At 36.3% G+C, this 14,934-nt stretch overlaps 2 protein-coding genes and 1 pseudogene across 2 annotated transcripts; all 3 read right to left on the bottom strand.

The window, feature by feature from the left end:
• Positions 1–740: 740 nt before the first annotated feature.
• Positions 741–8,482, bottom strand: LOC145788234 (F-actin-capping protein subunit alpha-1-like). Its single transcript, XM_082599999.1, has 9 exons — positions 8,377–8,482; positions 7,967–8,030; positions 7,028–7,079; positions 6,545–6,673; positions 4,940–5,075; positions 4,102–4,263; positions 3,806–3,877; positions 3,139–3,201; positions 741–2,077 (listed from the first exon to the last, which is right to left on the bottom strand). Exons 1-9 carry the CDS (start codon positions 8,413–8,415, stop codon positions 1,940–1,942), a joined length of 855 nt encoding a protein of 284 aa, XP_082456125.1. The 5' UTR covers positions 8,416–8,482; the 3' UTR covers positions 741–1,939.
• Positions 3,047–3,124, bottom strand: LOC145765763 (small nucleolar RNA U3; annotated as a pseudogene).
• On the bottom strand, positions 8,482–10,376 carry LOC145788235 (protein FAM32A-like). Its single transcript, XM_082600000.1, has one exon. It carries the CDS (start codon positions 10,363–10,365, stop codon positions 10,003–10,005), a length of 363 nt encoding a protein of 120 aa, XP_082456126.1. The 5' UTR covers positions 10,366–10,376; the 3' UTR covers positions 8,482–10,002.
• Between the last annotated feature and the right edge of the window lie 4,558 nt (positions 10,377–14,934).

The raw sequence follows: 14,934 nt of genomic DNA, 5'->3' as shown, positions 1-14,934 counted from the left end.
AGATTGACTGAATAAAGTTTTTGTTTGTGAAAGTGTTTGTTGTCTGAATTATTCTATACACCAGGTGACGCTGAATGGAGAGCTCAAACCAAGTTATTCATGCACACCCCGAGAGTCGAACCAGCAACGCTTGATCTTGTAGTTTTTTGTGCACAAAGTGGGGCGGGTAGCCACGTGAAATTTTGGGGCTGACATGTTGTCAACAACAATTAAATTTTATCAAATAGAAATGATAGCATTCGGACACAACTACAAAACAATAAGCCTCAATTCTAAAACTTATATTTCATAGTAGTCCTACATAATACAAGGTGGTGAAATCGGAGGGATTTTGGCGTGTCGGAAAACGGAATAACAAAAAAACAAAAAAAAGCCGACTTTGACTTCATATAAAAATAATGAGCAATATTTTTTTGTAACTTAGCCTAATCACTTTTTAAAATATTATTTTTTGTTCTTTGCACTGTGTTTAAAACTTTATCAGAAAATAAAAGTGTTAGTTTTTGTGGAAGCCGCTGTTTCAATTTTGATCACAACTGAAGTGAAATTAAACGAATCGAGGAGTCGTATATTTTTCACACGACTCCACAGCTCTGGTGCAATAAGCCTCATATAAATTGCAGGAAGGAAGTGATCAGAAAAGTCATCAGTGATAAAAAGTTGCGAGTTTTTCTTCTTTTCCATTTTCCTTTTCCAGAAACCATTTCTGCTCTTAAAAAAGCCTTAATACTCTCATCACATACGATGCTACCTTGTTTAATTTAATGAATAAAATGAGTTGATTGCATGCCAGCAGTGAACCCGCTAATGTGAAAGCCTTTAACATAAAAACTAACATGTATCTCTGCACAATACTGACAGAAAAACTGAACTGATAAACACCTCGGACGTTAAGCAAGAATCAGGTGATTCTGTCTGTAGCCGGGAACAGGACTGATCCAAAGTCCTAACAAGCCGGGGCCAACTTTTGATTAAAATCTTCACACTGAGTTTAGTTGAGTTCATGATTGCTTAAGTTGCTGTTGAAATGTGGCAACACTGAAAGTGTACCAGTAGTCAGATATAATGTTTTAAGAAACGATTTGCTTAAGGAATTCGATATACTAACCATTCCAAGACAGTAATTGGTCAATGAACGATACCAAGCGACAACTTTTAAATCAACCTAAAAAGAACTGGACATCGGTTGGGCACCAGGCAGCTGACATGCGTGGAAGGGAATTCCATGAGCTCTGAAGCTTTTACATATTTCAACGTTTCAAATACGAAAAAATTGCGTTCTGTAGCTGCAAACTGAAGCATGGGATGCAGCAAATATTAAGCTGCAAAATGACAATTTGTTAGGCTCTCCATTGGTATCGGTCAATGAAACATTTTATCAAGCAGTGGTAAATTTTAAGCAAAACCATCCGGTTGAGGTCGATATTCTTGGGTATAAAGCACAAATATTGTCTTAATAAAAACTACAAAGAGAAGAATCAATAACGTGTAGAAATGATATACAATACATATTACATAGTAACTGGTACACTCTTATTTCCCCGGATATGATTAAAACGATGAAACTAAATCAAAAGCACACATAACTAGCCCGTGTACGATACTTGAATATGTTTCTCTTTTGGAACTATAGTAATCTTCAAAAGGAACATAAAACTAGGGGTGGAACATTTACAAAAGATGATTGAGTGCCGGCTTGGTAAAAGCTGACGTTGTTGCAAAAAGACTGCAGATGTTGAACGTCCGTAAAACTTCAGTTTTACCAATTGAACACGTGTCTTATCAGAGCATAGAGTTTGCAGCATCAATATTTTCATTTAATAACATTTACATCGGCACAACACACTTTAATTTGACGGAGAAGTCAGTGCATTCACGCCGAGATTTCAGTAGTTAACGATTTATATGACTTAGAACAGTGGCATAAATTTAACAGCGGTCACTTTCCTATCTCCTTGCCAATCTGATAACCGAGAATTTTGTTCCAATCGATCTTGGTTCTCGTAACCGGTAGCTGGCGCCGAAGAGCTTTAAATGTTGTCGTTGACATGGACTGGTAATTTCCAATAATGGCGTTCTGAAATAAATGATGAAAATAAATCATGTGGTACACGCAATAGACTACTAATGTTGAATCTAACGTCTACAGATGTTGAATCAATGTAAAAAAACGGTTGGTTTGCTGTCTGGGTAGAGGAAAGGGATTGAAGGACACCGGGATGAACTGTCAATGTACGGTATCGGCAAAGATTTAACATTCAGAAATTGTCTTTTTATATTGCATTTTTTTTACATGAAAACGTGTAATAACCCAAGTAGCCTATGCAGCAAATGGTGTTTGCAGAGGACTTTTCTGATTAACGAATGTACGTTGACAAATTTTGGTCATAAAAAGAGACGAAGACCTATCTTCTATACAAAAGCCAGCATAGCCGAGTGGTGAGAGCCCTACTTCGAAGTTCCAAACCGCTCAAGAGCATGTGGCATTGTCGCTAGGTCTTTGGCAGGACCCTGAAAGACTTGCCTGAAAGTGGGTAAGAAGATTGACTTTCTTGCCTTCCCGTCCACTTAATTTTCAACCACCAGGCGTTAGGTTGGACACAACAAAAAATAAATACACGTTTATATTGATATACTAAGAAAAATGTGTCAGACAAGTGTGCATCGAGTAAATTCCAGCATCTTCTTCTTCATGCTTTAAGTCTCATTTCCCGGATGTCGGGATAGGACGGGGTCTGGCAAGGCACATACTTGCTAGGCTGAGCTTGCCAAAAATCATCTCCATTCATCACGAGCCAGGAGGTAAGTGTTGGTCATCTACCACCGCTTCCTGCTATCACTTACTGTATCAGCCCACGTCTTCCTGGAACGTCCAGACTTCTTTGTGGTGGAAACTGGCCACATCTCGGCAGTGATTTATCTATCCGCTACTTCTTTAATCATGTCTACACCAATGGAGACGGTTAAAGCGAAGGGCATCCTCGATTTTTGGCAAGCTCAGCCTAGCAAGTAGTGTGTCTGAGGTGGTATGCTGGATTTCTTGTGTTCTGATGTTGCAGATCCATCGCATGAGTGACGTTGTCAAGATGCACACTACAGAAATTATCCTTAAAAGTATGATCTTCACGTTATACAAACCTGGTAGTCGAATTCGCATTTCTCCACCAGCTTTGCAACATCTTCACCAATCTGCTTCTTCGACTGAAAAGAAAAGCATCAATTAATTTCACTCTATTCAGCTAGGGGTATAAAGATATATGCCATCACCATGCCACGGTTTTCTAACTGTAAACAACAATGCTAAGTGTATGTTTTTTTTTTGGAGTTTAAAACTTCAATGTGATGGTCTGTTTATATGCCAAATTTTAATAAAAAACCACACAAATGTTAAAACAGCTTGGAAGAAAATTTCTCTATGACCGAACCAGCATTAACCCAAATTTCACTGACGTTGGATGACGAGGAAAATTATGACGTTCCAACCCAAATTAGGCGTTACCAACATTAAACAAATGTCTTTTAACATTAAAGAAACCAACTTCAAAGTTGGCCTGAAGTTAAATTGATATTTAATTTTACGGTTGATATCACAATGATACAAATGGCTTATAATTAGTGACAAAATTGTAACTGTCAAACAACAAAGCATTGAACATCCCAAACAGCAAATCAATCGTTTTTTACATTGATTCAATGTCTGCAATGTAAAAAAAACAACCGATTTGCTACCTGGGTTGTTCTACGAGCCATGAATAACTGAATGTTTTAATGTGTACAAAAAAAGAATGCAAGAGCAGGTACTCACCGATACTGTTAAGTTGTCTTTGCATTCTTTTTGGCTGACCAGTTGCACATTGCCATCTTCATAGTAATGAACCTAAAATTGGTGCGTTGAAGGTGGTTTTACAAAGAAATTCATCCATCTACGGGAATTGTTTGTAACATTGAAGTTGTTACTATCCTAGCAAACATGAACAAATAATAATGTTCAGCTAAATGGACTTTTCACATGTTTGCATCTAATTTTGTTAGATATGTTGTATAGACAGAACAAAGTCCATATTCCAGGCTCCTAATCATTGGTATACACTGGCACTGCACCTGCGTTTTCAAGATTCCAGTAATCTTGGCATTCCCGCCTTCGATTGTGACATTCCATTCAGATCGCCATTTCCCATTCCAGAAGTTTTCGGGGCTGAACTTGTGATCTTCAATGCAGATAGTGATGACGGTCGAGCCGCCTGGGCCTGACTTCCCATAAACCTTCACGAAAATAGGAACAGTCACGCTGCGGATGAATATGTAAATTTACCGAAACTTCTGGCAAGTATACACTTAAAAAGAGTTAAGTCAATAATAAGATGACCCATTTAGCAAAATATGCCTTTTTACATTGATTCAATGTCTGTGGGTGCAGTATATGTGATAACAAAGAACTATCGTGAGCACATTTCAAGCAAAGGTGAGGTAATTTTTATCACTGAGGCTGAGGGTGTTTGAAAACGTGCATTTACGAAATGAAAAATAACTACGGGGATAACAAAAACACGTCTCTGTTGCCTACTGAAATCTTGCTCTTTGAAACCAGTTTTAAACCAAACAAAACGGGCGAACTTTCTAGATGGAAAAAAATCTTGACTGGTGCCACACATAGGCGATGGTACTTCTCAGCCGTGTGATGGAAGCGATTGCCTTAAATTTAACAATTTATTGCATGCCTTTAAAACTATAAGCACAGTAAGTGCACTCACACTTATCCACTCCATGACGTTTTCATCGAGTCGATACCAGACAGCTCACGGCAGGGTCAGTAGTAGTGGCGACCCAGACAGCAAATCAGTCCTTTTTTACGTTGATTCAATATCTTAGACGTTGAATTAATGTAAACAATGACTGATTTACAATCTGGGGAGTTATGAAATACACCAAACAATCTTACCGTGTATGTGCCGTTCGGGTAATGATTCTTGATGTAATCTTTCAAAGCAGAATCATGAGCCCGTCTCCAGCTATCGACGTCAGAGTCAACATCTTCAGGCTGGATACTGCTCACAACTTTCGAAGAGAAGTTGTATCTGCACCGTTGTTGAATGCAAACAAGTAAGTTTTTAATGAAGACAAATAGCAGATAATGACAAACGGTTTATTAGTTATCGGTGGTTGTTCCATAAGCGGCTTTTATAAATTATCAAAAACAAAAAAACAGCATTGAGTAAGACATGTTTGACTGCAAGCGTCGACATACGAATATTTATAATTGATCTAAACGAGAAGCTATTCTAGTTGAAATTGATGGACAATTGAATTGCATCTAATAGCTGGATACCACAAAGCTTGAAGACTTGCGTAATACTGAAATTGCTAAATTTATGTGCGAGGTCAACAATGAGTGATTGCTTCACACTTTCATTTATAAGCAGCAACGCTCCCTGGTAGGCTACCAGAAACTCTACGAAACTAGATTGTCACTTCCTCAACGCTACAGAACTACCAACGTTGCGCGAAATATTCTGTGGCCAACGCTGAAATAACATCTCATCCAAAATCGTCTTTTGCATCTTTTAAAGATCACAAATTTTCCGTTGCTGATTATTTGAATTATAAAGGCAAGTTACACATATCGAATTATGAACGTTTATGTATATTTTTCCCACACTGCCCATCAATTATTGTCACTATATTTTTATGTCTGAACATGGCCACTTGACTAGAATACCTTCAATGGTAAATTTTGCAGCTTTTGCATAGTAAGTTGTCTATGTCGCTATGTTAATCTGTATCGATGTGCATGTGCTTGTAACTGAAATACGAGTGATTTGCTATTCTATTGTGCTTTGGTTTACTGCTTCTTTGCAACATCAACTAAATTTTATGTACACTTTTAGCACAATATCTTGTTTTATTCTTTTATTTTCGTCCATGCTGTCGTTTGTGGTGCGAAACATTGCAGAAACGCAAATTGGATGGAGTGCTACACAAATCATGCATATAAATTCTGACGTATCAAACCTAATAATTAAATAGACACATTAAGAAAGCCGTACTTTGAAACGGAGCAGTATCTTTGCCCGTTTAATGTTAACCGGTTTACTTCACAAATGTAGATACAAACAAACTGTTTTAGTCTGATGCTGCGGGTTCGCTGTAGTAGTATCGTCATAGCACATGACTGGGCAATTGTGTTCCGAAGGCTAGTGCAAACCGCTACTACTACAGCAACAGCAAACACGCAGCATCAGGTTAAAACATGTCGTTTGTATGATTGTATCTACATTTGTGAAGTAAACAATCATACTGCTAAAAGCGAACCTCACTCTATTGTTAGCCGGTTTGTTTTCGATTATCAAAATTACAATCTATAATATATTATACATTATTATATATAATATACTTTAATATATCTGTCAAAGGCGTTTTCGGAACGACCCTCCTAGACTTTTGATAAAAAAACAAAAAAACAACAAATAGCAAACTGACTTTCAACAAAATCATCTAACCCACACATACAACAATACATTGGATTAATAAACAAGTGAGCACTCACTGGAATGATTGTTTTGACCGTGGATCTAAAAATCGGGCGTTGTCCACCTTCCCGTGCATAGTAAGCAGCACAGATTCGTTATCCACCGACACAGGGGTGAACTGGTCGGTCCGGTACTTAGCGAGAGAACTGCGAACATGAAAGACGTGATCGTGCTTTAATGAAGTTTAATAAGTGATGGAAGAAAGTACTCAGTAGAACAACAGAGAGAAGTATTGTACTTTTGTGAGCTTGTGTATTAAATGTGTGGTCGTTATCAATCTTAGGATTTGTAGCGTTGGTTATGTTAACAAACTGGAATGAACACTACGGTACTAGTAAAAAGTGGATTAAAAAAGCAATAGCCTACTTTTTTGAAAGACAAACCGAAAAAGACAAAGAAACTTCATGTAAAATGGGATTGCTAAACACTTTATTTGTTGAACAGTTTGAACACTACTCTAGCGCAGCACTAGGTGTTGAGAACATACCAAACATACTCACCCAAGCATTCCATCCACAAACGAGTTGTCATTATTCAATAGTATCCGGACATCTAAAATAAAGACAGATAATAACGTAAGAGAATCCTGTGATTTCACCTTGAATTGGTAGCAGTCATGAAATGTACAAATATGGAGCATTTAGTAGAAACAAAGTAGATCAAGCCGCAGCTACACAACAGATATATAATTATATAGTTATATACTACTGTAGTACACTATATGTCAAAGGTTGATCACAGATTACAGGTAACATCCAGTTACTTTCTTAATGAAAGTTATAAATGTAAGACTAAACATATGTAAAAATAAATTATTAGACTAACAATAACGTACAGAATAACGCAATCCCAAGCAGAGCGGATTAAACCAATCCCAAACAAAGTTGCTACACTCCAACCTTAAGTTTGTTTCACTCTTGATATTAACCATCTAAAGATCTCATCAAGAGTGAAACGGACGGTTAAGGTTTTATAAAATAGTAACTGTATTTGCTATTTGAACAAAAATACAAAAAAGAATGTTTGTGTAGCAAAGAAGATTTATGGACTACAACTTAAACAAATCTGCCATTTCTTTTAGTGTAATTTAAATATTAAAATGCATAACCATTAACCAAGCAAAGATTCACAAGTAAAGTAATAAACGCTGATGTCTCTCATCTCTGTTCTGGTTCCTCGATGTTATTGAGGATAAAAAATTAGGCTATATAAGGGTCCTTCATTTATCATACAACGAGATGATTTTGGTGAGATGTCTCACCGGTAGAGTAGACACAAAACAGAAACTATTTGAATAAGACACTGAAGAAGTCGCCTTTACGATGGCGAAAGCTTTATAAGAAATTATACAAGTTTTCAAACCTGACTGATTTTAATTACTTGTTAAGGATTAACAAATCAGTACATACTTTAGATAATTTTGTAAATAGCTGTCTAACCTTTCATTACAGTTTCCACTTCTCCAGGTGGGGCATGGGCAATGAAGTCACTAGCAATGCGAGCCTGAAAGCATTAAAATCAAATTTTATCACACACCAAAAAAACTAACAACATAAATATCATAGCTAACGGTTTACTTTTTTAATACTTGAAAAGCGTTGAATTTCATAGGGCATTTAGAATATTAGATTCCTCATAAGGGATAAAGGTAAGCTACAAACGTTCAACAGTTAAAACTATTTGTAAATTCGTAAAAATATTGTTATAATGCACAACTGTGTTGTGTTGTTGTGCCTTGCCTGTCTGTGCTACAAAAAAGAAAATTCTCTCCCGAAACTATATTTTTTAACATGTATTGAGGTCAGAAGAAAAATGAAAACTTCTTTAGATAAATATTATATATAAATACCTTCTCATCATCACTGATTTGTTCACCGTAATCATCCATCTTGAATTCTCTTCTTCAAACTAAATTTGAAGCTCACAAAGCTTAAACCACCCAGCTAACACAGGACTAATCAGAAAACACGTATAAGCAGTTGAAATGTATATAAAGGAAACTTCAGTGCGGTGCTGTACAATGCCACATTCACGACTGATAGTTATAACGTCTACAAAACGAGTGACGCCAATAATGTTAATCATACTGTATCTACAACTCTACATTGTATCGTAATCTCTGCTTTTCGAATACTTCTTTTCATGCCATATAATTTCCTGTGTTTTGAATAAAGCATAAAACCGCAAAAACACAATTGAAATTCATCACAAAGCACATCAAACATAGATTTAAACCCCATTTGCTTTCAAACAGGGAATTTTTGTGACAATATTTTGGCTTTTAAAATTAACCTGCATCATCAAAGCATTACTTGTAGGAGCATGCCAGGAAAGAGAAAGGGCAACATTTGAGCTTTAAATTTGACTGGAGACCAATCTGCTATGCTTGATAGTACCTCTATTTTGCTATGCTTGTTAGTAGTCAGAATTGCTAGTATAAATTGATGGTCTGAGTGGTAATTAATAAAAATAATCTTTGTGTATATTTTGGGCATCATTGCACTTAAAACCTGATTCATTTTAACTTAAACAAAAATGAGTGCTTTCAAGACAGAAAAGTATAAAAGCCTACTTAATTCAGTTCAAACAGTCTCCAGTTATGTACTACAGAAAGCTTTTCCGTAAGTGGTCAAGTTTATTTTTGTGAAATAATATCTGGCAATAACAGCTTGGGTGCATATCCAATCAATATCATGACAAAATCGGATAATCTAGGCCTAACCAATTTGCTAAGCTTTTTATGTGTTCAACCAAAATTCAGCACATATAGGAGACAATTTGAATGAGGTTATCCGATAATCTTGGGGTTTGGGATTTCTTATGCAATGATATATTTTACTTATTTTATTTGTATGAACACCAGGAGTGTTTATACAAATAAGTGCAGTAACTAAATTTAAAGCCAGTAATAACAGTGCAGTATTCTCACAAGTCACAATCTTAGCAATTTCAATTTTATTTTAAATTAAATGCATGAGCAGCAACAATGAACAGAACTGCAGAATGCCTATAACAGGACATGCTAACTGTGCTAAAAATGCCAATGACTTAATAGTTAAATTGTTCATCAATTTGTGACAAAGTTCAAAACTTGTTTTCACAATTTCCATGGCACTGACAAAGAAACCCTTCCATGCTCATTTTACGTTGATCTCATAAACTTGTTTTTGATATTCATGAACAACTGTTCAATATATATACAATTAACATTTGTAGTAGCTTGGCAGCTTTTTATTACTACTGTATTATACTTGGTAGTTACATATTAATCATAACGTCAATAGATAAGTTTGTTGCAAACACAAATATGATTTGCCCTTCTACAAGCTTTTGAGATTCTCCATACGATTCAGCTTTGTTCAAATACAAATCTTGCAAAAATAAAAACAATGTAACACAGGAGGAAAATTTCTATGCATCAAAGTTTAAGCATGTACAGAATAAAGCATACGAAATTAAACGATGTAAAAATAAGCTACTTAGTCCAGCTTACTTTTGGTATGTCATAATGTTCAGACAAAGAATCAAGGTTTCTGTTAAACTGTTCTACACGATCTCTGTGAGTAGTGGATGCTCTTTGCATAATCCTATCCAGTTGCTTTTTATCCTGTGACTCTTTGAAACGATGCTGAGCAGGAGTAAGTTTGTCATACTTTGGAGCAGAAGCTTCGCCTTTGTTTGATTTATCTTCGACTGAATCCAAGCAAACTTGCTCCAGCTTCTTCTTGTCTTTTTTGTGTTTCTTCTTTTTTTTCTTTTGTACTTTTCCACTGTCCCCTTTAAATTTTAATGGCCGTTTTTGAATTGAATCAAAGTCATACTCATTCTTACAAGACATAATAAAAACCTGGATCTGGTAAAAAATATAAATTTATCAACGCAAACTGGTATGGCACTTGACAAATGATGATAATTACCGTAACTTTGCTTTCATTTGTTGTTGACCAACAAAGATCTACCGCACCAAAAAAAAACAAAACAAAAAACGATTTAACAAACTTCAAGCAAAAATGACTCTAAGAAACGTAGCCTCAGAAGCTATGCCTCCCTTTCAACTTTCATGATATATATATATAATGTTTATGATGATATCATTCATTTTTAAGGTCACTTTGACATCACAAAGTGTTTCCTGAGTCAGATCCTGATTCCAAAGTGTTTCCTAAGACAAAAGTAGCAGTAGTATGCTACTTTTTAGATTGATAGTAGTAGCACACGCTACTTTAAAGCGAGTAGCGCAATACCTTAAAAGTAGCAGATGCCTACTTCTGCCCATGCCATGCTTACCATAAATAATTGAAATAGGCTAACTTATCTAACATATGGTTTCTTAAACTAAGGTCCATGACAACTACACAAGTAGTCCATAATGATACTAATATTAACATACTGTATATACTCGAGTATAGGTCGAGATTTTTGCAAGTGATTTTCACCTCAAAAAACCTGAGTCAACCTATACATGCGACAAATTTGTCTCCATTACGGTTCCTTTGAATGACCTCTTTATCAAGTGCTCTCTTTTGGTTGGTATCAGCAATTGCCAAAATGATCAACAAAATAATGCATTGCTTGAGCAAAAAATGTCTCACAAATCTCTGTTAATTACAAAAATCAGTCAAACATTTTTTGAGTTGATTAAACACCTGTAGCCGTTAAAACAGCGTGTCAAGTGACGTGATAGATGCATGAAAGGTATAATTTGTCACGTGAGCGGTGGATCTTATTAAAACAGATGGAAAGGTGCTGCCTTGTGTTTCTCGGCAGTCGAGTGTAGCAGGAACTCAGCGATAGACACGTGTTTCGCCTATGAGGCTGGGCTCATCAGTGAGTTCCTGCTACACTCGACTGCCGAGAAACACATGTTTTTGGAAAAGTCTTGATGGCTAGTGTGGAGGCTACACCAGTATGGTTAGCGAAACACAATGCTCGCTGTTCTATAGTGAGTAGTCAGGTAGTGCTGACGCCAGGAAGATCGCTCCTTTTCAACAGGTGCTGCCTTAAAAGAAAGATTAAAGCCATTGATTTCAAACAAAACAAAATATGCAATAAAGGCTGGCAACAACAAGATAAGACGTGAAGTTACTGGTAATATGTGAGAATTAAATTAAAAACCGATAAAAGAAAAGATATTTGAAAAGTGGGAAAAATATTGAACAAAGTGGTATTGTTATGCATCACAAAGGATCATTCACAAAGTTTTTTTGTTAATTACAATAACAAAGAAACAAAAATTGAAGTGATATTGCTAGATTCAAGCAAAGCTGACTACCAGTTTGAGGGCCAAAAAACGGAGCTCGTGGGCCAAGTTTGGCCCGCGGGCCTGTAGTTGGACCACGCTGTTTTAGATTATACTTTCACGCTGTTTGGGCAAAAAAACTGATGCAAAATATGATTGGGGTCCATGAAAAACAGCCTTCCAAATAAGATACTTGGTCAATGGCCTAAAAAGGCAGTTTGGAAAACCCTGATCTAAAGAATGAAGGATTGCAGACAAATATTACAAAACTCATCCATTCGTAAGTTTGCTGAGAGTTGAGCAGTTGAAAGCTGAACAGTGAACAGTGAACTACTGAGTCCAGATTGCCACTGGCCAGATGCAGAATGAAAATAATACCTAGAAAAAAAAATCAATCAAGATGAAAACAGTGTTGCCTACACTTTTTTTCTGTTTCGATTTCCGGGAGAAAAAACGTCACGACGACTGGCTTAGACAAAAATTGCTTCAATTATTTTTGTGCTTTCGGCATGCAAAGACTGCACATAAAAGTTGCCATAAAAATGTAGTAAAAACATTTTTACTACTAATGTATTTTCTTTATTCCTATATTCTATCAATAAAGAAGAAACATCTAAACAATCTTTCTTGCTTAAAAAGCACTGTACATAATGGTATAAGCTACCAATAAAATTTATCAAACTGTCTTCAACAACAATTCCCCCAGTGCTTACCAACTTGTTCAATAAATGTATTGATAAAGGAGTATAGGCTACCCTGATGTAGTAAAAGTCTTTCAAGTTACTGCAATCTTAAAAAGTTGCTGAAGGAAAAATTGTTCTAACTACAGGCTTAGATCACTTTTGTCCACTTTCACAAAAAAATTCGAAAAATGTCTATGTGAACAAATGTACTAATATCTAACAAATAAAGATCTGACCACACCACATCAGTATAGATTTAAGACACAATACTCCTCTTCGTTAGTTGTTTCAAACGTTTGTAGCCTACTAACCTACTATGTTACGACGCTATGCTAACATACGACCAAAAAAACTTTTGAAATCAATCAACTCTTGTAGCAAAGACGTTTTAGCTTTAGTACAGCCAATTGTTTAATTGACAACTTACAAGAAACTTCCAGCTAATAAATAACACAAGCAAAAGCATTTTCATTTTTTTTTTATTTAATTTTTACTTGGCTGTTTGGTTTGACATGTTTTGCAACAGATTAGCCTACCAGTAACCTACAGAGTAGATTGGAGTTATTAGGCTATCAAATAGCACACGACATAAGAGTTGCGCTATCTAAAAACAACTAGGCTAAACATTGACGAAATAATTGTAGCAAAACAATTAAGTAAACCCATCGCCACCCTGTTCAATTTCTCATTGAATTTCGTGTTTTTTGCTTTTGTTGGCTCTTTTAGTGGTGATTTTTTACTGTTTGTCTTCATTTTGTAGCAGTGCCGGATTAAAGGGGGGGGGGGGGGAGACTGGGATGAAGCTCAGGGCCCCCACTTTTAGGGGGCCCACCTCAAAGAAAAAAATCTGCTGTAGAAACATGGCGGTAAATGTGCTGTAGAAACATGTCGTTCTGCCGCTGAGCTTTTTCAATTGTTGCAAAGCCTTCATTCATGGCTCGTCTCGTCTATTCATCGTTGGCAAGTCCATCGAAAATTCCTAGATGATTTGCCTGTTTTAAAGACATTATCTGATACAAGATGGTCAGCCAGATATAATGCAGTCAGTGCATTAAACAAAGGATACAGTGAGACCATTTTAGCGCTTGAAGAATTTGCCCCTGATGATGCTCAATCTCGAGAGAGCAAAGTCGAAGGAGAAGGATTTGTAAAAAAGTTGAAACAACTGGAGAAAGCTATTTTGCTTGAAATGTGGAGTGCAATTTTGGAAAGGTTTCAAAAAACAATCCTGTCCCTTCAAAAAAGTGGATTGTGTTTGAATAATGCAGTAGCCTACAGTTGTTACAAAGTCTTTGTCAAAAGCTTTGTCATGAGCTTTGTCATGAGCTTTGTCAAAAGCGAAAGATCCAACTTTGAAACGTACGGTATGAAGATAAAGGTACCGTAAGAAGAAATGTGGATCCAACACCTACGCACTACGCAGGTTCTTCAAAACGAATTCAAACCCAACGTCATAGGCATTTTGATGAGCCCTCTACAGAGCCAACGATTTTTTCCCTAAGAGATAAATTTACAGTTGAAATGTATCTTGCCATAATTGACCAACTATCTGCAGAACTGGATAAGCGTTTGAAAGCATACCGTGACGTCGAAAGTAAGTTTGGCTTCATTTCAAAACTGACGGATCTTAGCCCTAACGAGATTCATCAAGCTACTGTTGCATTGATGAAGGAATATCCCATGGCTTTCGAAGCCAATTTTCGAACTGAAACAGTTCATTTTGCAGAGTTTTTCAAAGTGAAAACTGTTGATGATGGAAAAGAAGCCTCAGAAAACCCTAATAAACACAAAGTGGAAAACAGTGTTGAGCTCAACATGTTCTTACTTCTAAGGGAAAAGGTGCGTTGAAACCTTTCCCAATGTGTTTGTTGCTCTGCGAATGTAGGCTATTTGTGTATGATGGTCTCCAACTGCAGTGGAGAAAGATCTTTTTCAAAATTAAGGAAAATCAAAAACGAAGTTCGAAATTCTTCGCGGCAAGAGCGAGTTTCGAATCTTTCGCTTCTAAGCATTGAACACGATATTTTGGATTCATTGAATTTTGAAGAAATGATCTGCGATTTTGCCACGAGAAAAGCAAGAAAGCGTCCATTTTGAGTTGATATGAATAATTTTCTAGGGCAGCAAGCAAAATGACTACCGGTACCGCCTACCAGTTGCAGTTTCATTTTTGATTTATGGCCTATAGGCTACTCCTATGAATATGCTTCTGTTTTTATCGCGTGAAGCTGACAAACAATTCACAGTTCATACATAAAGTTGCGGCCAAAAACAAACGTTTAGTTTTTTTGTGAAACGATTAAGCTTACTTTGATCGCTCGGTATCTCAACAGTTTTGTGTTTAAGCATTCACACCAAGCACTAAAAGTTTATTGTCATTGCTAATTTGCTTTTCAACCATAAAACGAATCTTTTCCGAAGAAATACTGTTGAAAATTAACCAGGTTTTTCCTCACAATTTTCTTCGGGCAAAATTGTTTGTTTT

Source organism: Aplidium turbinatum, chromosome 2, assembly GCF_918807975.1.
Source record: "Aplidium turbinatum chromosome 2, kaAplTurb1.1, whole genome shotgun sequence".
NCBI classification, from domain to species: domain Eukaryota; kingdom Metazoa; phylum Chordata; class Ascidiacea; order Aplousobranchia; family Polyclinidae; genus Aplidium; species Aplidium turbinatum.
Note: the sequence above shows the minus strand (reverse complement) of the source record. Positions and strands in the feature narration are given on the sequence as shown.

Coding starts and splice junctions, on each gene's coding strand:
- LOC145788234 (XM_082599999.1), bottom strand. CDS start 8,415: ATGGATGATTACGGTGAACAAATCAGTGATGATGAGAAG. Junction 7,080..7,966: donor AGTGGAAACTGTAATGAAAG/GTTAGACAGCTA, acceptor TCTTTATTTTAG/ATGTCCGGATACTATTGAAT. Junction 3,878..4,101: donor CTGGAATCTTGAAAACGCAG/GTGCAGTGCCAG, acceptor CACCAATTTTAG/GTTCATTACTATGAAGATGG.
- LOC145788235 (XM_082600000.1), bottom strand. CDS start 10,365: ATGTCTTGTAAGAATGAGTATGACTTTGATTCAATTCAAAAACGGCCA.